Source organism: Melampsora larici-populina (genome assembly GCF_000204055.1).
Source record: "Melampsora larici-populina 98AG31 unplaced genomic scaffold MELLAscaffold_9, whole genome shotgun sequence".
In the NCBI taxonomy this organism is placed as follows: Eukaryota; Fungi; Basidiomycota; class Pucciniomycetes; order Pucciniales; family Melampsoraceae; genus Melampsora; species Melampsora laricis-populina.
In genome coordinates this window covers 58,931-84,136 of record NW_006768773.1, presented here as the reverse complement: position 1 = coordinate 84,136, position 25,206 = coordinate 58,931, and the positions used below count along the sequence as shown (strand labels likewise).

The 25,206-nt window shown below is 43.5% G+C and overlaps 4 protein-coding genes across 4 annotated transcripts; 3 read left to right on the top strand and 1 right to left on the bottom strand.

The window, feature by feature from the left end:
* Positions 1–79: 79 nt before the first annotated feature.
* On the top strand, positions 80–1,043 carry MELLADRAFT_77161 (uncharacterized protein; the record flags this gene model as incomplete). The annotated part of the gene is made up of 3 exons (XM_007407636.1): positions 80–451; positions 542–598; positions 721–1,043. 3 exons carry the CDS (start codon positions 80–82, stop codon positions 745–747), a joined length of 456 nt encoding a protein of 151 aa, XP_007407698.1.
* Positions 1,044–1,079: 36 nt separating this feature from the next.
* MELLADRAFT_96255 (uncharacterized protein) lies at positions 1,080–2,475 on the top strand (the record flags this gene model as incomplete). Its single annotated transcript, XM_007407637.1, has 6 exons — positions 1,080–1,230; positions 1,489–1,623; positions 1,769–1,806; positions 1,909–2,135; positions 2,219–2,297; positions 2,395–2,475. 6 exons carry the CDS (start codon positions 1,080–1,082, stop codon positions 2,473–2,475), a joined length of 711 nt encoding a protein of 236 aa, XP_007407699.1.
* Positions 2,476–15,445: 12,970 nt separating this feature from the next.
* Positions 15,446–24,412, top strand: MELLADRAFT_96254 (uncharacterized protein; the record flags this gene model as incomplete). Its single annotated transcript, XM_007407638.1, has 3 exons — positions 15,446–15,654; positions 24,226–24,289; positions 24,377–24,412. The coding sequence occupies 3 exons, from the start codon at positions 15,446–15,448 to the stop codon at positions 24,410–24,412; spliced, it is 309 nt and encodes a 102-aa protein (XP_007407700.1).
* A 114-nt stretch (positions 24,413–24,526) lies between these two features.
* MELLADRAFT_52030 (uncharacterized protein) lies at positions 24,527–24,763 on the bottom strand (the record flags this gene model as incomplete). The annotated part of the gene is made up of 1 exon (XM_007407326.1): positions 24,527–24,763. The coding sequence occupies one exon, from the start codon at positions 24,761–24,763 to the stop codon at positions 24,527–24,529; it is 237 nt and encodes a 78-aa protein (XP_007407388.1).
* Positions 24,764–25,206: the final 443 nt, after the last annotated feature.

The following is a 25,206-nucleotide window of genomic DNA, read 5'->3' as shown; positions in this document are numbered from 1 at the left end:
GGATATTCCAGTTTTGTCTTGGTCAGAAATCCGCTGGCAAGGCAAATCCCTGCAAATCCCCCTTCAATCCACATTTCACATGCCCATCCCCCATTTCATCACTACCCAGATACACCCTTCCTCTCCTCAAACCCTCCGCCTCACCAACATTCTGTCTGATCAACCTGACCATATTACCTTGCCACCCAGCCTACTTCGAACCAACTCACCATATGTGCCAGAAAAGGAGCGATCATCCTCCTGGCAAACACCTACGACATCGACCAGCGTTCACATTCTCATACCAACGTCCGCCCCCAGTGTTTTCACTCCATCACCTCAAACACAATCTCATTGGCATTGGGAGAGAGGTCAGGTCATTACACGTAAATCTTACTCTCAGTTCCTCCAGACCCCTGCTCAGATTTATAAACCATCCGCCTCAACACTCAAATCACTTCGCACTTTGGAAGTAAGTTCACGCTTCTGATAACAATTAATTCCAGGAATGCACACTACTCAATACAATGTTTTTTGCATATCCGTAAATGAAACTTGAAAGGTTTTCATACTTTCTAAAAGTCATCCAAGGAACCAAATCCTGCTACCAAAACTAAAGGTAAATCTTTTTAATCTGCTGCTCACATTTGACCCTTTAGATGGTGAATATTCTTTGATTCGCTTTGTTTGACTGATAATGGTTTTGTTTTGTTTGTTTTGGATGTGTGATGTCAACATCAGTTCACCTTGAACATACCCCTATTTTAATTCAAATCAAACCCAGATCAAAGTCAACACATTCAAAAAACCTTAAATCCAAAAATACCGATTGAAAGAATCCAAATCAAAAACTCGCTGCTGCTGTGAAAAGTGCAGATGAAGATGGACAACCAATCAAGTTCATTTTGATCAACACTGTTTGTCCAAAATCTAATACATAGCAATGGTACATCTAATCAACTTTATCAACATCATCTATGAAGTGCTAAGAAAAGAGCTTCGATTCCACAAAATCAAAACTTGGATCCTGAGATGAACGTACTGGAAACACTACTGCCAACTAGAAATCATGCTAAATTGAAATTCGTTCTGAACCTGCAATGCCACGAACTCGAATCAACTTCGTACTCCACCTTGATTTTCATCTACACCGATTACACCCTCAAAGATTCTCTCCATATCAACCCACTATCTGTCTCATACTACTTAGTATGCTACCATACTGGATTCTGGAACGCTCAAGTGGTGTTTGTAATGTTCTTTGTCATATTTTTACATGATTTCTCCATTTTATTGTTATACTAATATGGTCCTTTTTGCACTTCACACGTCATACAATAGGCTGTAGACATGAAATATTATAGGCCATTTAACTTCATTCTATCCCCGAATTCCACCCACTTCAATGGACATACACCGATTTTGGGCATGTTGAATACAAAATAGTATAATTTGATTCAACATACCTTGAACAATTCTCAATTGAATTCAAACCGTCATTGTCATTAGTCAACTACACAATCACCAATTCATCAGTCAAACCAATCAAATCAGATGAAGGTGATTTAGAGTTACTTGCAAAGAAAAGGCAAAATTCTGATGCTCAAGCTGCTTTTTGTTTATGTCGTCAAACTTACATTAAAAGTTAGTATTCCTTCAGCTTCCTACCCTATTCTTATATCAACTTTTCTCTTTACGTGATGAGGCGTTTCTGAACTTCAATGATTTACTGAACGATTTGATGGGTGATCTTTTTTCAGATCGATTTCTATGTAATAGAGTTTGGAAGACACTGTCACCGAATTACAACATGAAGTAAAGGAAATGGTTAGTAATTTGATTGATTTACCGATTATCGTTCACATATATGCTAATGCTAAATATGACTGAATCTTTAAATTCAATGAATTAACCACAACAACTACGAAGTTTATGCATCAAGAAACTCATTCATTATCAATCTTAAATCAATCAGATCCGAACCAACCAACAACAAGTTCAACAAACAATCCAGTAAGTACTACTACCAACACAGCTACCACCACAAACTCTGGTAATCCCAATAACACTAATACCACTTCAACAATAGCAAATCATTCGATCTTGAAATTTGCACCTCCTACTCCAAATACATCAGAACCCGAATCAAATGAATGGTCAATATACATTTATCTTATCAGTAGTTACACTTTCACAACAATATCAAATTTGACTAACACTTGTTTCCCTTTATTTACAGGGTTTTTTGCTTTATCGTTCCACTGATAAGGTGTTGGGGATTTGTCCTTCCAAAACCGCCGACATCTCTTTTTTTATCCGTCGGTTTGAAAACCGTCGTTTTTCATAAATGACTTGTTTCTTTGATAGTCATGTTGTTGAAATGAATCATCCCTCTTAAATTTGTTTCGTTGAAAGGGTTTTAAAAAAATATTTGAAGAATTCTCGTTTTCATCTTCTCCTATATCGCCATCTACTGAATCATGGTTCACCCCTTGAGGATAATAGACCTTATCCTAAAATCATCACATCTTCATCTTTATCTCATTTACTTCCAGATTCAAGACATTCAACTAACCTAGAAGTCAATCATCTCTACAATCGAAGTTCATCATGGTGAGTTATTGATTCTTACAATCTTTTTTATAACTTTGACTGACCTTGAGTTCGCCCTTTGCATACCCAACAACAAACTCCAGATGTTCATGATTCAAACCAAGGAAGGCATTCGTCAAATAGCTATGATCGACCTTTTTTGATACATTCAAATCAAACCAATCCACAATCCTATTCATCATTATAAACAGTTTTAAATCTAAATCATCATCAAAGCTTAACACCAAACCTGGACATAAACTCAACCTATAATTGATCAAATCCTACAACCCTAAGACGATTACTTCCACCCAAATATACATCATCTTCTGGTACAATAACATGTTCTTTCTCTTTTTCCGAAGCCACTCCAGAGAACTCTTGTCCGCAGCCTATCTTGTTACCAGCACCATCCATCATCATAACAATGGCAGACAATGAATTCCAAACTTCAGATAAAACAACACCAAGAGCTTGTAAGATGTCAAATCCAATTTATACACCTTGTCAAGAATCACATTGTACTACATAGCTAGATTGGTCAAGGTCATCCTTGAGTACAATCATCATAGAGGAGATTAGGTTTATCTAATATGATCAAATCAGCCTCCTTAAGTCCCAAATCGACACAACCAAGATCACCACAAGTTTATCAACAAGCAAATAGAGAAGAAAGATATTTTAATGGTGATAGTAGCGGAGAGGAGCAACAAAAGATGAAATTGAACAGATTCAACATCAACTAATGATTGAATGTATTTAAGAGAACAACTTTCTTCTTCTGAAACTGTGAATCATGGTTTAACTTTGAGTCATGATCAAGGACCTGAAGCAGTAGCTAAAAGAAAATTGTGTAGGTCTAGATGATCAATAGATGGAGTGACATCAAATGCAATCTTACGTACTAATGCTACTACAATTCCAAGACCTGAAATACCTAATTCAAGTAATAGTAATGTATCACTGCTTCATCATCAGCTGATCAAAGTTCTTCTACAACCTCATTGAATAAGAACATGCTTTTAACACAACCAAATCATCATCATTCAGGTTCATTAACTAATAAAGTCAAACATTAACTTGAAGATTATGTACATAGAAGGAACTACTTGATGAGGTTTACATGCACTTACAGCTGCAAATGACAATGTATGTACCAGTCAAGCTTCTGGACCTATATTTTCCAAGCTTTTACCAACTTGAAAGACTAAATCTATTGGAGAGACTAACTGCTTGCTGGTGTTTCAATAAATCAACATGGAATTTGACAACTTTTATACCAGGCAAACAGTCCCAGAAATTTTGTGAGTTGACACCGCAGAGTCATTGAGTCCAAGAGCTGAAGTCAAGTCAAAATTCAAAACTAATGGTCCTATATTGCTGTTTGGTATCTTACAGCGTTCAGTAACCAAAACATACAACATACATGAACTAGGACTCTCAAAAATGTTACGAACATCTAAAACAATCTTTATTCCTCTACAAAATCCCTCTGATGATACATGAATAATTTCATTTAATTGCTTCAATTTGATTTGACATACATTGAAACAACATCAACAAAACTCTGATGCATACTTTGATTGATGTCCAATCAAAATTAACTACTGTCAAAACAAACCAAATTCAAACCTCAATCCCTCAATCAAAATCATGGTCTTATCATCACCATCATCATCATCATATAATTCATCACTTTCTCATCAAGCTATCATATTATCAAATTGAAGATCCTTCTCCTGACTTCTCAGTTTGCGACAGCTCAAGTTGACTTGAATTAAGAACACCCATGATAATCAATTGTCATTAGTTATCAAATCTCATTGCTTGCTTCTACTTCTCCACAACAGAAGTTCAAATATTCCTTGATCAAAAATCCTAATTGTATCTGAAAAGCTTTTTCATTATTGAATGAAGAGAAAGGTGTTGCATGATATAGATTTCATCAACTTGACAAAATTTCATCAGGTCATTTTGCTTACTTATTATAAGATTTTACTCAGGTCAAAATATCTGATTTGCATTTGATTGGGTTTTGTGTGAGTATCTCAGGCAATCACAACCTTCTGAGGGAAATTTTCCTTGCAACAAAATCATGAAGCATTTTCAAATTTAGGAAACATCTCCAAACTATTATGATCAAAAATTAAAACCATTACTGACTTCTACTTGTAGCCAACCAAAAGAGGATGGGAACAATCATCTTTCGGAATTAGAAGAAGAATGAGTATTCAGCATGGCCTGCTGCTGATCTGCTTGCAGCATAGACTTCTTACTGGCCATCTTAAAACAAATTATTTCAAGACATGAAAATTGAAGTCAATTTTTTTGAAGTCCAGCTTAAGCAGCATACTGCCTTATATGAAAAGTGTGATCAGACCTCTTAAGCCCGCAACTTGACACTGGTTACACATGTCATAATGATGGCGGCGTCAGCCGCTAAAGCGGCGCCCGCTGCAATTTGGCTAGTAACATTGAAGGAAGAATTTTTTTTTTACGAAGTTAAAAGTTATCACAAGAAAGCCATTGAACCACCCCATTACTCCTCTCACCACCACCTGAATCACCACACCGTCCTTCCAAACCCCAACCGACGACACCGAGTCTCTGACGAGTGAATCTTGGCACAACATCGCAAACCCAGACCCTACCATCGCACCAATGGCTACTATTGAGGATTTAAACCGACTAGCTCAGCAGATGGAGGACTTGAGTCGACGTCTAGCGGAAGAATCGGCACAAAGAGCTACACTTACGACTCAACTAGCCAAGGAATCATTGCGTCGAGAACAGGCAGAAGCTCGGCTGGCCCAGCTGGAAACTGGCCACCCGGCCCAGACCAACCCACCGACGTCCAATCCAGCCCCCGTCCAAAACACACCACCGCCTGATCCCGTTGCACATACCCCGCTCCAACTCATCAAGGTCGCCACTCCTGACAAGTATGAAGGCGCACGCGGAGCTCTGGCTGAGGCGTACGATAGTCAAGTAGGCATTTATATTGCTATGAACGCCACACTGTTCAAGACGGATGATGCAAAAGTAATGTTTGCAATCTCGTACCTAACCGGCGAAGCCATCAAGTGGGCTCAGCCATTACTGCAACACATCATGGACCCAGCAAAAGAGAACCCTGTCACTTACGATGAGTTTGTTCGAGCCTTTGAATCCGTCTTTTTCGACTCTGATTGTCAAAAACGCGCTGAGACGGCTCTGCGAGCACTGAAACAGACCAAATCGGCGGCTGAGTATACGGTATGCTTTAATCAACTGGCACCTGCTACCAAATGGGAACTGCCAACACTAATAAGTCACTATCGTCAAGGGTTAAAAAGCAACGTTTGAATCCCCATGATACGAGATCAATTCACTGACCTGGAGAGCATTACTAAACTGGCCTGTGCAATCGACAACGACCTGAGAGGTGAAGCCGTCGAACCTGCCACCATATCCCGGACTTCAGACCACATACCCATGGACATCTCGTCAGCAAGATTCAATATATCATTGGACGAGTATCATCAAAGAGTGCAAGAGCGTTTGTGTTTTCATTGTGGAGGTAGTGGTCATTCAGCTCGTTGGTGTAAAGGGAAAAGTCGTGAGGGTGGGAGTAAGAGAGCAGTTGGGAGAGGAAAAGTGGCGGAGTTAGAGGCGAAAATTGCGGCGTTGGAGGGTGTAGCGGCAGGTGGTAGTTTAAAAGCGGACCAATCAAAAAATGGCGATACTCAAGAGTGACTGATGTGCCACACTCGGGCCATAGTAGGAAGGAATTAGTGACGGGATTAGATGCTGTACAATCAAATGCAAAGAACTCAACTGATCCCCGTATTTTCACACCTATTTCTTTATCTGAGACTTCCTGTGCCACGTCCCCCAACCTTGACCGTACCCAAGCCCATGCGTTGATCGATTGCGGTTCGACGCATGTGGTGCTGGGAAAGAAGTTCGCCAAGCGTACTGGCTTGCCGATTTTGACCTTGAAAACTGCCGGAGAGGTCTATGGCTTTGATGGAGCTCCTCGTGCTGTTGCACAGGATGCTGAACTATGCATTGATGACGACAAAGAAAAGACACAATTTTTAGTCACGCAAATCAAAGACTCATACGATGCAATCCTCGGTATGCCTTGGCTACGCAAGAACGGGCATCGTATTGATTGGAAGAATGGAACGTTACGACCAAAAGACTCACCTCAAGACATCGCTGCCATCAAGATGGCGTCGTCCGACCCGAAAACCACCCCAGATTGCCTTGAGGCCCGGAAGGGGAAAGCTAGGGAACATGACAAGGGGGCTGTTAGTTTATCTGACGTTACCTCCGCGATGTGAGTACAATGATCTTACCTTACAACCCCGCCCCGAAACAGCCAACAAGCTTGTACATCTATTACCACAGATTAAAGCCGACAAAGAAGACCGTGAACGTCAAGATGCAGAACTCGCCACTGTGAAGACAGTGTTGCCTACTCCAAAAAAACCCCCGGATAGCCCTTTGGCCCATATGAGGAACACTAGGAAACTTGGCGAGGGGGCTCTCTTGAAAATGGAGATTCAGCCCCCGCGAGGTGAGTTTGTTACTGGAGAGACCCTAGACCGTGAAGCAGTTGACAAGCTTCAATGTCCCGGACACAGCACTACCCCATCTGTATGCCCAGCAACTACTTCCTGGAACGTGTCGGCCAAACTAGCGGTGGAAGAAATACGGGATCAACCTGCAAAGTCGGCCAAAGAACTTGTACCTACACGATATCACCGCTTCATCAACATGTTCAGAAAAAGCAAAGCGATGACACTACCTCCTCATTGCCGTTATGATTTTTGAGTCGAGCTTATCCCTGGTGCCACAGCTCAGGCAAGTAAGATGATCCCATTGTCCCCAGCAGAAGAGATAGCCCTAGACACAATGATCGATGAGGGACTCGCGAGGGGAACAATAAGAAGAACGACGTCACCTTGGGCCGCCCCAGTCTTATTCACGGGAAAAAAGGACGGGAACTTACGGCCTTGTTTTGATTACCGGAAGCTAAACTCGTTGACAGTGAAAAATAGATACCCGTTACCGTTAACTATGGAACTTGTTGATAGCCTACGTGATGCCGAGGACTATACATCCCTGGATATGCGTAACGGATACAATAACCTGCGAGTTGCGGAAGGAGATGAAAAAAAGTTAGCGTTCATTTGTAAACAGGAACAATTCAAGCCATTAGTGATGCCTTTTGGGCCAACTGGAGCTCCTGGGTATTTCCAATTCTTCATATCGGACATATTCAGAGAAAAGATAGGAAAGGACTTAGCAGCTTATCTGGACGACTTACTCATTTATACACCAGCTGGAGTAGACCATGAAAAAGTTGTGGAAGAAGTACTTGAAATCTTACAATCGCACAATATTTGGCTCAAACCTGAGAAATGCAAGTTTTCGCGCAAGGAGATTGATTACCTGGGCTTGCTAATTTTGAAGAACAAGATTTGTATGGATCCCCTAAAGGTCTCTGCGGTGAGCGACTGGCCTGCACCCAAGAACGTATCGCAAGTATAGCAATTCTTGGGGTTCGCAAACTTCTACCGACGTTTCATTAGCGGATTTTCACGTATTACAAGACCACTGCACAATCTTACCTGCAACAAAGTACCCTTCAAGTGGAGCAACGCTCAACAGCAAGCCTTTGATACACTGAAAACCTCCTTTACGACCGCCCCCATCTTGAAGATCGCTAACCCGTATAAGCCGTTTGTCCTGGAGTGCGACTGCTCAGATTACGCCTTGGGAGCCATACTGTCCCAAAATGACGATGAAGGAGTACTCCATCCCGTTGCATTCTCATCCCGGTCACTCGTACAGGCTGTGAGGAACTATGAGATATTTGACAAGGAATCGTTAGTGGTCGTGGCAGCTTTTAAGGAGTGGAGGCACTATTTGGAAGGAAACCCAAATAGGCTAGAGGTGACTGTGTTCATGGACCACAAGAACTTGGAGACGTTCATGACAACCAATCAACTTACGAGGAGACAGGCCAGGTGGGCGGAAACACTTGGATGTTTTGACTTCCATAAACGATTCCGGCCAGGACGAGACTCAACTAAACCCGACGCTCTGTCTAGACGCCCCGACCTGGAGCCTTCATCGGAGGAGAAGCTGTCCTTTGGAAGCCTCCTAAGACCCAAGAACCTATCGGAAGCCTCCTTTAACGCTGAATTAGACTGTGTAGAGGCTTGGTTTAATGACGAATCCATTGAACACGCCGAGGTTGAGGACTGGTTTGAACAGGACATCATCAGCCAGTCTAACACACCAGAGACACTCACAGCCCCCAATCACAAGTCACTGGCAGGCCAGTGCCTCCCACCGACCCTAGCAAGTTATGAGAAAGTTTGAAATGGATACCAAATGGATAACATCCATCGATTGAGAATTTGTTGAGAAGTGGTTGGGAGACTACGGAATGCAACATGTGCCAAAGTGACAACTTGAAATTTCAAAAATTGAAATTTCAGAATTCCCGGGTCAGAAACTGACAAAACTGGATGAAACATCAGATTTAACTCAAATACTGGTCTGAAACCCCTTGTATTTGTCTTACCCACTGGTTCAGTCATTGGACTAGAGGAATAGGGCACCTCAGCCTAGGCGGTCTCTCTTTCACAGTATAAATACCGCTGGCTCAAGCTCAATTCAATCAAGAACTTAACACTAGGTGGTCCCACTTTCACAGAAGGACCACCTAGCCTTAAGTGGGTGCAAGCTCCAGACCAGGGTACCAGTGGTACATTTATATCAGTACCACTCGCTCACGCTCCAGCAAATCGACTGGAGCTGTAGACCACCTCAAACTAGGTGGTCCAACTTTAATAGAAGGACCACCTAGCCTTAAGTGATCTGGAGCTCCAGTCGATCGACTGGAGCTTCAGACCGCCTAACACTAGGTGGTCCAACTTTAATAGACGGACCACCTAGCCTTAGGTGGTCTGCAGCTCCAGTCGCTTGACCGGAGCTTGAGACCACGGTACCAGAGGTACTTTCTTACTGGTACCGAGGTCCTAGAGCTCCAGTCGATCGACTGGAGCTGCAGACCACCTAAGGCTAGGTGGTCCGTCTATCAACGTTGGATCACCTAGTGTTAGCTGCTCTGTAGCTCCAGTCGATCGACTGGAGCTCTAGGGAGCGACTGGAGCTCCAGACCACCTAAGGCTAGGTGGTCTGTCTATTAAAGTTGGACCACCTAGTGTTAGGTGGTCTGCAGCTTCAGTCGATCAACCGGAGCCGTAGAAGTGTGGAACCGGAAGGAAGAGAAGGATCTTCATTCCGCTCTGAATGTGCAGATCAAACTGGTAGAAAACTCCAGATTTTCTTGGGGATGTTTAGGATCTTTTATAATTGGTGGTGTCAGAGGTTTGATACCCAATTTGAGGTACACCAATGATACCCCAGCTGCAAGCATTTTAGCTACTATGAAGGCTGCAGCGGAAATAAAATAAGAAGAAGATATAGTATCAAGGAAACAATATGCATCAGTACTCACAACTACATCATGATGCTCTTGCCAATTCCGAACTGAGTTTTACACTTGTTTTCTTTCTGTGTGGACATTTTTTGTTTACTGTCAAATTTGTCATGTTGAAATTCGATTTTTTGAAATTTTTGTGTATTATTTGTGCCAAAGTGCCAACTCAGCAGTCAAGTTCAGGGTAGTGGTTTGGAAACCAGTAAAAACTGGCAAAAAGTACGGTTTCATCCCAAATACAGGGGGTTTCAGACCAGTATTTGAGTTAAATCCGATGTTTAATCCAGTTTTGTCAGTTTCTGACCCGGGGATTCTGAAATTTCAAAAATTGAAATTTCAAGTTGTCACTTTGGCACATGTCGCATTCCGTAGGAGACCACCAAAATTGAGATGATGTCATACAGCATCATAAACCTGTACAAACCTGCTCCTGTATTTCCCCACCAAGAATATATAGTTTATTAACCTTTGTGACATAAATTGACTGAGTTATTGAGGTTTGAAAAAAAAATCACGGACTAAAAATACTATTTTTGTACTATACCTAAGAATTGATTCTGGAATATCTTCCAGTTTCATCAATATACATACACAAAAAAATTGATATTCCTTTTGAAAACATGTTTCTCCACATTTTTGTCACCTAAAGCCTTCCTGTATGGGCAGTATCTCTACATGTAATTCCTGAATGTGTCTGCAAGTTTGATTTTCTGAAGTACTTTGCCCCAATAAAAATTTTGAGGGAACAGATTGGGAAAAGCATTCTGAATTTGATTGATATACATGTAGATGTTATTTGACAAAAATTTCTGCCATAAACTTTGCCATATACTGCCTAGAAACAAAGAATCAATCAAATTGTTGACTGCTTGTGTACACACCACAATTACATATAGAAATACTGCCCACACAGGAAGGCTTGAGGTGACAAAAAGGTGGAGAAACATGTTTTCAAAAGGAATATCAATTTTTTTGTGTATGTATATTGATGAAACTGGAAGATATTCCAGAATCAATTCTTAGGTATAGTACAAAAATAGTATTTTTAGTCCGTGATTTTTTTTTCAAACCTCAATAACTCAGTCAATTTATGTCACAAAGGTTAATAAACTATATATTCTTGGTGGGGAAATACAGGAGCAGGTTTGTACAGGTTTATGATGCTGTATGACATCATCTCAATTTTGGTGGTATGAAATATTTTGCTGGTAACTGAACCAAAACATCTTGATAGCAGATGGATGTTATGCTGAAAACAAATTGAAGTTTTGTTGAAAACATTTTGGAGACATCGGATGTACTGGTCTGCCAGTGACCAGTAGTTGGGGGCTGTGAATAGAGTTGAAGACAAAGGATGTTGCGCAGAAATTATTTGGTTTCAATGGAGTCTCTGGTGTTTCAGTAACAAAAGAATGGAAGGGATGTTTGAGTATGTTGGATGTTGAAGGAGAGAAGAAGGAATTGAAGCCTACGTTAGGAGTTACGAAGCTGAGTGGAGGACATGATATGATCTTAGGTTTACCGTGGATGGAAGAATATGAAGTAGCTTTGATGATGAATAAGTCAGGTAGATGGTTGGAAATCGGTGGTTGTATGATATCAACAGTCATAGTAGAGGATGACTGTGTGGATGTATCAGTAGTTTCTTGTAAGTCAAAGAATACTACTGTCTCTCCTCTCGTTACCTCCACTCGCACTTCAATTTCAAACATTTCTCCACCCATCGATAATCCTGAAGCACCTCTCAAAACCTCTCTTGACAAGTCTTTTCTTTCTAATCTACCCGCGAGTTGTGTGAAATACTTACATGTTTTTTGTCCACAGGAATCTGTTTTGCCCCCCCACAGACCGTTTGATATTGCAATTGAAATCAAGCCTGGTTGTGAACCTCCATTTGGAGGGTTATACAATTTGTCCCCTGATGAGCAGTCTGAATTGAAAAACTACTTGAATGAACAATTAAGTAAAGGGTTTGTTCAACCTTCAAAATCTTCCGCAGCTGCCCCAATCTTTTTCGTCAAAGTACCAGGAAAAAAGAATTGTCCCCGCGTTGATTATCGAGGTCTGAATAAAATAACAAAACAAGACAGTTATCCTATTCCCGTCATGTCCTGGTTGTTGAATCAGCTGCGGGGTTGTAAGTTTTTTGCTAAAATTGATCTGAAAGCGGCGTTTAATCTACTAAGAGTAGCAGAGGGTGACGAGTGGAAAACAGCATTTCGGACCCCTTGGGGATTATTTGAATACAGTGTCATGCCATTTGGCCTTGCTAACGCACCTGCTGTTTTTCAGCGATTCATTCAATTGGTATTGCGAGAGTATCTGGATGTGTTTTGTTTTGTTTATCTTGATGATATTTTGATTTTTTCAAAAACTGCAGATGAACACGAAGATCACATTGGGAAGGTACTTTCCAAGCTATCAGAACACAAGTTGACTGCATCACCAGGGAAGTGTGAGTTCTTCACAAAGGAAGTCATTTTCTTAGGTTTTGTCATTTCGACAGAAGGCATTAGCATGGATCCTTCAAAGTTGAAAACTATAGCTGAGTGGCCATATCCTGAAGGACTGAATGATCTACAGCGTTTTTTAGGCTTTTCAAATTTTTACAGACGATTTATAGCACAGTTTTTGGAAGTAGTGGCACCTTTAACAACTTTAACGGCGAAGACAGCAGATGCTGTTTCGGGTTTAAAGAAGAAAGAAGCCGTGGAATCCTTTAATTTGCTACGTCGTTTGTTTTCATCAGCACCGTTTTTGCTGCATTTTGATTTTTCCCTACCGCGTGTACTACAGGTCGACGCTTCTGGCTACGCTTATTCTGGGATCTTGTCACAGAAGGCACCATCGGGAGAACTGCGTCCAGTGGCATATTTTTCAAAGAAATTGACACCGGCAGAAAGGCGTTGGCAAATTCACGATCAAGAGTTAGGGGCAATAGTGGCTTGTTTTCAAGAATGGAGGGCATGGCTAATGGGGACAGTGTTACCAGTCTCCGTCCTCTCAGATCACGCTGACCTCCGATACTTCATGACTTTGCAGATGCTGACACCAAGCCAAGCTCGTTGGGCTTTGTTTTTAGGCGAATTTAATTTTGAAATATTACATACTCCAGGAAAAACGAATCCGGCAGATCCTGCTTCTCGACACTCAGACTTTGTTTGTGGGAAGGCAGACAGTTCACGTGTCATTCTACTCGGTTCTCGTGAAGTAAAAGATCTCCCAATTAATGTGGTTAACATTGCCAATCCTGGGTGTTTTGATTCTTCTACCTATACGCCGGTTGACCAAGAACTGACGGCCAAAATTGTGGCTCATTATGTAGATGACAATTTGATCAAAGGAGTTCATCCAGCCTTCTTACGCTTTGTGGATGGGATCTGGTGGTGAAGGAATAGGTTATATATACCTATGAGGATGCGGCAGGCTCTGTTTGAAGAGCCACATGTATCACCGGCCGGAGGACATTGGGGTGGTTTGAAATCCTACGAGTTGTTATCAAGGTCGTTTGGATGGCCTGGTATGCGGACAGACATTTTGGGCTACCTTCAAGGTTGCGCTAGTTGCCAGCAGGTGAAGGTGGATCGACGCTCTCCCCAAGGCCAACTTATTCCTTTACCAATTCCAGATCGACCTTGGTCAACAATCGGCATTGATTTTATTGTTAAACTCCCTATTTCGAAAGGTTTTGACTCGGTGATGGTGGTCGTGGATCATTTCTCAAAAGCTGCGCACTTCATTCCAGCCAAAGAGACATGGAAGGCGGACGAATTAGCTAAGGCTTTTGTGGATCAAGTGTTTTGATTTCATGGCTTACCTGATGTTATTGTTTCCGACAGGGGTACGACTTTGGTCTCTTCGTTCTGGACGAGTGTCCTAGGGCTCCTTTGTGTCAAACCTGCTCCGTCCATGGCTTTCCATCCTCAGACGGATGGACAAGTGGAACGCACCAACGCCTTGTTAGAGGACTACTTGCGGCATTTTGTCTCTGAGGATCAGAGTGACTGGGCGAATCTCCTGGCTTTAGCTGAGTTTTTGTACAATAATTCTGTTTTGAGTTCCACGGGGATGACGCCTTTCTTTGCGCTTCTAGGATACCACCCGCGTTTCAATTCTTTGACGGGCTCTTCGGGGAGGCCAGCGGCCGATGGTTTTGTGCAGCACATGCAAGACGTACAAGACTTGTTGCGGGAGAATATTTCGCAAGCGGAAAACGCTCAAGAACGGTTTTACAACAAGGATCGCTGAGTTTTGGTGATTTACGAGCCAGGGACCCTTGTTTGGCTCTCTAGGCGCAACTTGAAGACAAAGCGCCCGAACAACAAGTCGGACGTATGCCGTTTGGGTCCGTTCCCGGTGGTTCGGATGATTGGGAACAACACAGCTGAGTTACAATTGCCTCCTTCATTGCAGCGTTTGCATCCTGTATTCAATGTTTCCTTATTACTGCCGTTTGTAGGATCTTCAGGAAGTTCAGTCGTTCCCAGGCCTTTGGGGATGACGGATCTGTTAGTAGGCAATCACGAGCGTGTGAGGACTATCTTGGATTACCGGTTGACCAACGTTGGCATGCACAAATATTTGGTGAAGATGGAGAATGCATTGCACTTGGACGCGCTATGGCTACCCCTGTCCAGGATTCCCTTCGACTTGGATCATTATCTGGAACGCTTCCATTGGATGTCGCCTTCTTTGGGATCAGGACCTGCCAATGATGTCTAGCCCCCACACGGGCATGACAAAGAGTGGACTCTGCTTATAATGCAGTTGCTGGTGCTCTTATTTCATGAGAAGTTTTTTAACCTTCCACGCTGACCCCTGTGAGCCTAAACAAGCCACTCAAGACTTGGGTATGTGAAAGCGTGGTGGTATTTTTTTGCTATGGTATATGACAAGTCATAATTTGTCATGAACTGCTAGGACTATTACGTATTAGTAGGATATGCTGTTAGCAGTATAGAAGATGCGTTACAGAGAATTACATAATCAAGGAACAACTCTCAGACCTAAAAATTATGTGCCTTATTTTGTATTTGTTTTCATATATATGTCTTATGGTTGTCTAGATTATGATGCTTTTCTCTTCATCAGAATAATTATTATCTTCCCTTCTCTTTTTGTTTACATCTCCGATCCGAGATAAAACCGTCTTTTCATAAAAGAGGAATTGCTATAATCGTGCCGTGAGGATTTTCCGATTGAGAATCTCAGCTACATCCCAGAGCATCACACTTGATAAGTCGCAATGGCCAAATTGGATTAGCTCATAGTATGTTTCTCCTCTCACCTTGTAATACATCATTCTTGAAACAGTTAGCTAAATGTTGGAAATTGCCTGCTTGACATACATCATTTGCCTATCAAGATCTAATGGTCAAATTGATCCTAAATCTGGTGTCCTTAACCATCAGCTTGACACTTGGCTTGATTGGATATATGGTGGTGATTGGTCGGCGACAAGGCGCCAACGATGAAACACAATATGCATTCGAACCTTTGATTTTCATATTGTGCGGAATTATGCCATTCTGGATCCTTTGTTTTGTGACAGACCTCATTAGTAATTCGGTTGATACACTGTTGAGTCATCTATCATATTTTGCGTTTTGCGTTTTGAGCCATATACAACCCACTTGATATTATCTAGACTTGGCTTCCCTGAACTGACCATCAAATCATCAAACTTAACTAAGTCCCACCCTGGACCTAACCACCAACTCCAGGGAGAGACTTACGCCCAATTGAGGAATTTCAGCGTGAGATCGGTCAGGGTATTTTCCCAAATAGCCTGATCTCGCTTGCTCGCCAAACCTTCATGCAAAAGGTGGTTGAGGTATATATGAAAAAGAAGCGCAGTCCTTATGGCAATGAGCCTGCGCTTTTGGCTGCTCAAATGCTCAAAGACTCGAAATAATATTGCAGAAAAGGCTTTTGGGGCAAAAGCCGGGGCCGTAGACGACTGCGGCATTCCAAACAAGGAAATTGGGACAAATCCCACAGCTATGTGTGACAAAACCGTCAATCAGTTTCATCCAAACTGTAGTTTGGATGACGACGGGCATTATATCACCAAGTGCGTGATATTACCACAACCACCTACCTGCGATATAACCACATCTAACTTCCTGCGAGACTGTCAAGCTCTCATAACTATCGATGCTCCAAAGGAGCCAATCAGCCGCCAACAAGGCTGAGCTGAGCCAGGCTCGCGAAACTCAGAGGGTCAAATCATTGACCGCACGGCCAACGTTAAAACCTGTGTATCAAAACGGATCCAAACTCACCCAAGCCGCTGCAGGACAAATTCATTTCGAGGCGAAACACAGCTATGCCGCGAGGCAACAGCAGGTTGACTCATTCGTGGATGTGCTCAATGTACGCACGGCACTTTTGCTTGCCGGGACCGGATTTGGGCAGAGCAGAGTCCCCGAGATGTTTTACGACGCTCATAACGAAGACTATGCACCTATCATCCTCTGTATCAACCCGTTGGACTCCTTGGGCGATGATCAGGTAAGGCCATAAACAACTGTCCTAGACACAGCGCCACGGCTCGCTGACCCAATGTGTCATGGGTCAGGTCTCTGAGAAAGCCCAAATCGACCTGGCAGCGATTAATCTTACTGCAACCAACTGCACCCCAGGCGCATGTGACGCGATTTTGCAAGGGAATTACCCCTTTGTCTATGTGGTATATGGGATTTACTTTATAATCCCTTTTGCCTGCCATTCTGACCAAAGTCTTTCACGTTTCTGACTGATCAGAGTCCGGAAGTGGCATTGACAAATTCGACTTTCGATCGAATGTGGCGTGATCCCAGATTCCAGGCTAGACTCGTGCTCGTGGTGGTAGATGAGGCCCACATGGTCTATGAATGGGGCCTTGTGGCCAGCGGCGAAGCAAAAAGGATGGCCAGTCATGTTTGAGTCCAGGATGGCGGCGTGTTCCGGCCGTCATATGGAGACCTCACTCGGCGCTTTTTATCTTTGAGCAAAGTGCCTTTGCTTTTAATGTCAGCTACGTGCACCCCTCAAGCGATCAACGCGATCACAGCCAACCTCAAACTAGAATCCAGTGATGTTCGATTCCACCGTGCCGAGCTCGTAAGACCTGAAATTCGACTACTTTGCAGGACTTTCAAGCGCCCGCTCAAAGCGTCACTCCACGGTCTGTTTACTCATCACACCACGGTACCAAACAAAGCAATTCCCCCAACACTCCTATACTCCGGTACACAAAACGCAACATTGGAGTTTTTGCAAATAATATGTGCATCACGAGGTCAACCGAAAGAAGCGGCAAACGGACGTTCAGGTTTTGCTCGGCGGTACTACGCCACTACAGGACCCCAAGCCAAGCTTGACGCGGTTGCTTCCTACATAGCCGGCACCCTCGCAGTCCTTTGCTGCACGCTGGCCCTTGGGTTAGGCCAAAATTGGCACAGGGTCCGTCGTGTGGTTGTGGTAGGGCGTCAAGATCCGTGTCATTTCATTCAAATGTCCAGTTGTTGTGGTCGAGATGGCCGACGTGGCCTCGGAATCCTATTGGTTGAGCACAAACGTACGAATGGCAAGAATGAGATTGCGCACTTTGCCACTCCTACAGTCATGACGGATGACGACAGGATGGACGCCTTGGCAATCACTCCTGTATGCCTACAGGTTGCACTTGGGGTGGATCTGAGGTCAGTGGGCACAATTCACACAGAGGCATCTCGCAACCCCTAGCTGACATAATTCTTTAGCCACGGTTATATACCACTTTGTGTGGAAGATCTAACAGTGAAAGCTGAGGCTGCGAGGCAGAGAAGTGCGGGGATGGCTGTGTGTGACTGCTCGAATTGCCTCCCCGAGGAAGCCGAGGCCCTCTGGCTCTGCCAGGCTGCGCTGACAAAAAACAACATAGATAGTAGCTTCACCATGGGGGTATCTGACCTCACAAACCTGGTACAAGACCTGCCCAAGGCCCCACCTTCCCATCCCGCCAACGTTCGACCAGTCAGCCTCTGATGTGTACGAGATGACCCCATATTGCTCGAACCGCATTTAGAAGCGCTTGTTTCACGCATAGAGCGCACTTTCAATAGCTATTTTTTCAGCAAGTTTCCTCGCGGATGTGATTTAAGCCCTGAAGACTATCTTGGTCGCGAAATGTTGTGGGATGTGGTAAAAAACATCGATATACTCCAAGTGCCCAGTGATCTAGGGGTGGTTCTTGGTAGTGAAACCTTGCCTGGCCAGTTTGCCTGCATGTTTGACACCTTTCTGCGGTGGAAAGACGGACCCGGATCTAATCGCGCGATCGCCGAAGCTGCCGAACGTCGGCGCAAAGGATCTCGCCCTGTGGTATCTCTCAAAACTCCTCAATCCGTCGAGGGTAACCAACTCGCGAAAGAAAAGGCGAATTTAGAGCGGGAAGCGCTGATTGTCTCGCGGGACGCAGCCAAGGTGGCACATGAGAAAGTCAAAAGCAATGCTGCATTACAGAAGGCCGCTGAACACGAGAGACGATCGCGCTAAAAGCAGGATCAAGATGCTGCAAAAGCGGCCTGGCCACGCTCGAAACGTGCAGTGGATGAGCCAGGGCTACTCAATGAGGCCAGCAAACACACACGCCTGGATGTAAGTCAAGGCCTCTTAAAGGGATTCCCATGCCGATTTAGATGCGCTCAAACAGGCTGATTTTGGCAAATGACTGTCTATCAACCTTCCATATCTTCATTTACGTCTTCACTTTCCCAAGACAATAACACATCCGCTGCACCCCAACGGAATCAGGACGATCAACCCGCGTCTTTGTCTGCTGTGATCATCCTGATCATATTCAAATTACCAGCGCGCCAACAGTTTGTTACCAAAGCCGGTGGTCTTGCGGAGTTATCTTTGGCCAAGTTCTCTTCAGCATATTTGAGGAAACTGGCTAAAGAAGGATCGGTGATGGCATTGAGATTCGGCTGGTAAACGAGTTTGTGGCCCGACATCGCTTTCAGCAGTTGCATGAGCTTGCGTAGCTGAAACATCACGAAATTCTCCCTTGTCAGCGGCCCGTCCAGAATGTAACATCCCCAAACTTATGCAATGAAAGCAAATAAGCAAACAAAATCAAATACTCACCAGAGGTATATTGTTGGACAACCTATATGTGAGCCTTTCGATATCAGTGCCATGGCCCTGATGAGCACGCAAGACAGAAAGAGAGTGTTCTGTAAGTCTTTGTATATATGCTACGAATATAACGAGAAAACCTTTACCGTGTTATTGTACAAGTGTTTAAGCCAATAGATATGAACCTCAAGGAACTCATCTATTGGCATCCAATGGTCCTGTCGCTCATTTGAAGGTATCAGTAAGGAGTGCTTGATAGCGTGCGCCAGGTTCTCAGGTAAGTCTTGTTCCAAAAGCATTACGAGGCGGGGGATATGTCGGCTATAGTGAGACAGGCCGGGTAATCGTTGCCCCATTATAGCCCAACGCTTCCACATTGACATAAGTCGTCCAATGTATCCTCCTCGTGTCGTGTCATGTGCTGCCACTACCGTAGCCAAGTCTCGCATTCGTAATAAAAGGTTATGATGTGTGTGGTTTTTACTTTCTTTCGCATCTTGGATAGCGGCTTGATCAAAGTATCTAACCCAAACCTCTTCAAAAAGTAATTCACAGTCCTTGAATTTACTCAGGTCAAAACCGTCTGTGGATTCAATCACTTGTCTTAATAAGTGATCAGTAAGTCAGCAAAGTATATCCGTGCCGATCGCACTCAAGATCGTGTTGTCCTTACTTCAAAATAAAGACCAGGTTTGCTTTGTGGACCTGCTGTAAACAACACATAATCGTATTAAAGTCCTGACTCGCCGGCGGTTTCTTGTATTCCCCCCCCAAGGCGAAAGACGATCTCCAAACTCCCGGATTGTCCTTGTTGTCCATGTTTCCCCAGTGATGTCCCCATAAGGCCTTTGCGAAATTCCAGGTGGTATGAGCCCCACCAAACACCAAAAGCACCCATTCAAAGCCTTCAATCGAATTGATTGGCGGGAAGCGCTTCACGCGCAAGCTCTCCAGGAGCAAGTTTGAGCCGACGTCACACCCGGCCACCAAAAGTCTCTCAGCGTAAGCAGCTTCATCAACACCGATCTGAGACTTGATCTGTTCCAGAACCCGAGTGACGCCCTCAGCTGACAAGTTGGGGGCGTTCAACATTTGTAGGAAGTGAATGTTGGGCTTGTGCATGGAAATGAGATCGATTGGCGGGGGTCGCGTGGGACAGGAGGCAATTTTATGTCGCTCAGGAGCGCCTGGTATGTGATTTGAGTATTCTTTGAGCGCTTTTGCCAGTTGGGCCTTGATAACTGACCTCCAATGCTCAGCTTCTGAAGGGCCAGGCAAAAAAAGGGACATGTTCACACTTTTCTGATCTGCTGCTGCCATGGCATTCAAATACGCTGCGAGTCCATCAGCCTCCTCAGTACACTTGAGCTGAAGACACGACCGAACCACTTCAAAGAACCCCCATGTTCCGTGGAAAAGACGCGAAGAAGTATCAATTCGGGTGTTGTGGATTCTTAGATGTATGTCGATATTGTCATAGCATAACAGCGGCATGATTTTATGGTTAATTTTGAATATATCCATCATGCAAACTTCTTGAATTTTACGCAGGTGTTCCATGGCGCGAAGGGTAGTGTTTCTGGACGCCAATATACCCAGACCATTGAGCCATTCATGTACCCTACAGGACACCCCTCCAGCGAACGCGACTAGGCCGTTAGCCATGGATATTGCATTGCTGTGACAATTGCACACCGCCGCGATCATGGAACACACCGTCACGGGTAGCTATCAGCGAGCTGGAAAGCATACTTAGCCACATACAACGCAGTGGATACATTAGACAACTCACGGTGGCCAGTTTGTGGGTAGCATGGTCTGTAGGAGTCATCTCAACATACACCAGGTTCTCAAGAGACAAAACCGCGGTTTCGTCCAGCGCGCCGTCAATATCCAGAGGATCCTGTGTCAAGTCCGAATCCGCCGCGGGTGCAATATCTTTGGTTTTGTCGCGGTTGTCGTTATACTGAATGGTGTCTTTCTGTTTGAGCCCGGTCGTAATCTTGCTATGAATCAGGTGGTAAAGGAATTTCATGCCCGAGGTGACTTGATCATGTCTAAGCTTTTCGGCGCTCTCACTGAAAAAATCCGGTGTGATTCTGTTCGAGCTAATATATGCGCCAGCAGGAAAATGTCCACGTGGCACTTCTTGGGCATTCACAATGGTACGTGCCTGGAACAGTAAATTGTGCGGGTAAGTCTATGAGTACCTTGTACTTGGTTGACACTCACACTGACCTGTTCAAATATTAATTCCTCCCATATCGCTTGCCCCGACTCGCACGAGGAAGTCAGTTTTCCAAGATTCTTGAATATCGAATGAGTTTGCTTGCGGCCCAGTCCCACTTTCATCAGGCGCCTTCGTGATTTGAGGTCGGGATTATCCGCCGAGAGGAAGGTGACCATGAATTCCTTGGGCGAGAACCCCAAGGAATTTACACTGCAAGAAAGATAATATTTTCTGGGCAGAAAATTAAATTATTGATACACAAAAATATTAAGAGGCCAGGAGGAGAGCAAAAAATGAATAAAAATATGCATCTTGTTCCCTGCGTTGAGAACTTCACTCTGCATATTTTTCCGTATTTTTAAAGTCCATATTGATAAGTGTACTAACAATAAACCTTCACAATCATCCAATTACAACCTGTAACAAGCACTGAAATTTGGCTCATTAGTATTTAGAGAAACGTTTGATTTATGAAAATACTCATAACTTTTTCAATTCCGGTCCAAAACGCTCGATTTTAGGCGCATTGGTAAGCTGGAATTGTCCTCCAAATAGTTCATAATAGGACCACACAGCATGCTGGTCTGCTAAAAAAGATATCATATTTTTTATACATTTGTACATACAGATCCATAGAATGATTGTCATACTAGCTACATAGTTTTTGATCTTATGAACGTTTGAGAGGAAGAGTTCAGCTTTCTGATGCACTTAAAATTGAGTGTTTTGAGGCAGATTTGACAAAGCTATAGGTGTTTTCAGAAATCAAAAGTTCCTCTAAACACTAATGAGTCAAATTTCAGTGCTTGTTACAGGTTGTAATTGGATGATTATGAAGGTTTATTGTTAGTACACTTATCAATACGGACTGTAAAAATATGGAAGAATATGGAGAGTGAAGCTCTCACCGCAGGGAACAAGATGCATATTTTTATTTATTTTTTGCCCTTCTCCTGGCCTCTCAATATTTTTGTGTATCAATAATTTAATTTTCTGCCCAGAAAATATTATCTTTCGTGTAGTGTTATGAAGTTGCATATTTTGATGGTATGGGCCACAGTGACAGGAATGCGAGGTTGTGTCATTATTGCTCAAAATTATATTCAATAAAGTAGAGAAAAGTTAAAGAACTACGACCTAATTAAGAAATATTATTATTATCTTTTGCAATTGGGATATCCTACCAGGCTGACTGCTTAGAGGTTAGCAGTGTATCCACGGCAAGACATGTTTCAATGTCTTTTCCAACTCTCCACCGTCCCACGGGTGCGAGGCCAGAAAGAAGTCGTATGCACCCCCACCCTCAGGTCCCTGTCTAAAATAATAGCACAGAATGAGGCGAATTTGATGCTCACCGCCCCACATCAAGCATGGACATCCAAACATCATGTCTATGGTCTCTATCTGAAACGTGCCGGCGGCGAGGCCTCTGGTCTATCGAATCCGAATGGTGCCTCTGGTTCATTGAATCCGAATAGTCCCTCTGGAACATGGAATCCAAATAGTGCCTATGGCTCTATTCGGATTGATCTAAATGAGTTAGATTCTGACGCACCACATCAGAATCAATGACACTATTTGCTCTGGTCTAACTCACTGAAACTGTTCTTAGTGATCCTTATCTTACCCTTCATGACTCACGCGTTCACTGAGGGGGTAACTAGCTTTGCGATGTTTCAGCGATGGTCAGATATTTATATATATATCTTTATTCTTTTGCCACGACAAATGACAGAGCAATCAATCAACTAACAACTTAGCCATGGAGCCAACTGAAACCCAGCCTCCCCCCGACCAGAACGGCGCGGTGTCCAACATATTGGAGGCCATCCGAGCGGAAGGCTTGACAGTCTCGTCTTTCCTGCTTTTGCTAGAGTCACAAAGACCTCGTCCACCCCAGCAACAACCGTCACTAGTGGAACGGGTCTTTGATATTTATCTATTCATGGAAGGTCAAGATGTCACTCTATTCCAGTTCCTTCATACGTTTCTCGACCCCACGGTTCAAGAGTTCAGATGTGTGCGTTGCAAATGGCGGGGAGAGGCAGCCGCGTCGCGGTCTAGTATTTGCTTGGTCCTCAATATGATCAGACGGCAACTATTTGGCTATAGTGTTGGCCGGGTTTTTTGGGTGGAATATATAGAAGGCCAGGTGTGCACTCAATTCACTACTCTTGATATCCTCTGGCCCCCCTGATTAAGACTCTAACCACGTCCGACAAACCAGATGCATGATATAGGAATATACAGTGCTCCCTTCTGATCTGTCATGATTTTCGGAAGCACAAGTCACACAAGCTAAACCTCCCAATTTTCGGCTCCTGGTCTACCTACTTCATATTACGCACAACATTCAAGCCGGCCTGGTTGGTTTCCTTTGCGGTGATGCATGAGTGAGGGTAATGGGTGTAATGCATTATTATTAAGCCACTGGCTAAGGTCAAACTGCTTTTTATTCTTGTGTCTTTATGATTGGTCCAAAACGATTTGGACGCGCAGCATTGGTTTGTCTTCTTGAGCCTTTGGCCCCGGCTTTTGCCCCAAAAGCCTTTTCTGCAATATTATTTCGACTCTTTGAGCATTTGAGCAGCCGAAAGCGCAGGCTCATTGCCATAAGGACTGCGCTTCTTTTTCATATATACCTCAACCACCTTTTGCATGAAGGTTTGGCGAGCAAGCGAGATCAGGCTATTTGGGAAAATACCCTGACCGATCTCACGCTGAAATTCCTCAATTGGGCGTAAGTCCCTCCCTGGAGTTGGTGGTTAGGTCCAGGGTGGGACTTAGTTAAGTTTGTCAAATCATCATCTCATAGGTTCTGTTGTTGGAACATCAATCTGGACATCGGAACAAATCATTCAAATAAAACGGAAGAAGCTGTTGAGTTCCTGCACGCTTCTATTGATTTGATCATCCTTTGATGACGACTAATGCAAATGCTTCCTAACATGTTCTTTTCAACTCAGTTCACCGGCCGGAATGTCGCGCAACCGACCATCTAGGGATTGAACCTCATCTTACATTCGGATGAATCGAACCAAACAATTAACTCTCCAACTCAAACCAGTAATACTTTTAGAGCCAATGTATCATCAATCCTCGCATCTTCAACCGGCTCAACACCTTATGGCACACATTTTACACACATTAGTCATCATGACTATTGAAAGCGAGCTATCCCAACGGCTCCAGAAAGTCAAACAATTACATGCGCTAATTTCCAACTGTTTTTTATAGTGCATGCAAGGTTTAGCAATCACGCAAACATGAACTACTGCTTGCTCCTCTTCAGATTTCTTGACGTTTGTATGTTTTACGCGTTGTACATTTGTAAATCTGATGTAATTCTCCATTTGGTAAAAACCAATTTTATCTGGTTTGGTATTTACGGTACTCAAAGCAAGTATGTTACTTTTTCCCACATACTTTGTGAGTTTTTTTTTTGGCGGGGAAAAAAAAAGTATGTTCGGGTCGAGAACTATGTAGCTTTGAGGACCCCAAACATACTTTTCTTGTTCTTTCCTGTTCTTTCCTGTTCTTTACTTCAATCATGCCTATCAGTGCATTCGATGAGTTGATGCATGTGTTGTTTGGTGTTGGAGGAGGGTGATCGGACATGCAATTGGGGTGAACAGAGGGTCTCAAGCAACCCGAGTCACTTAGCCCTGATGGAGAAAAAAATACTTTTGTCGACCGGACATAGTTTCAAAAACAACCCAAAAAAGTATGTGGGAAAAAGTATGTACACCCACATACTTGCTTTGAGTACCGTAATTGGTTTCTCTCATGTGTTCAA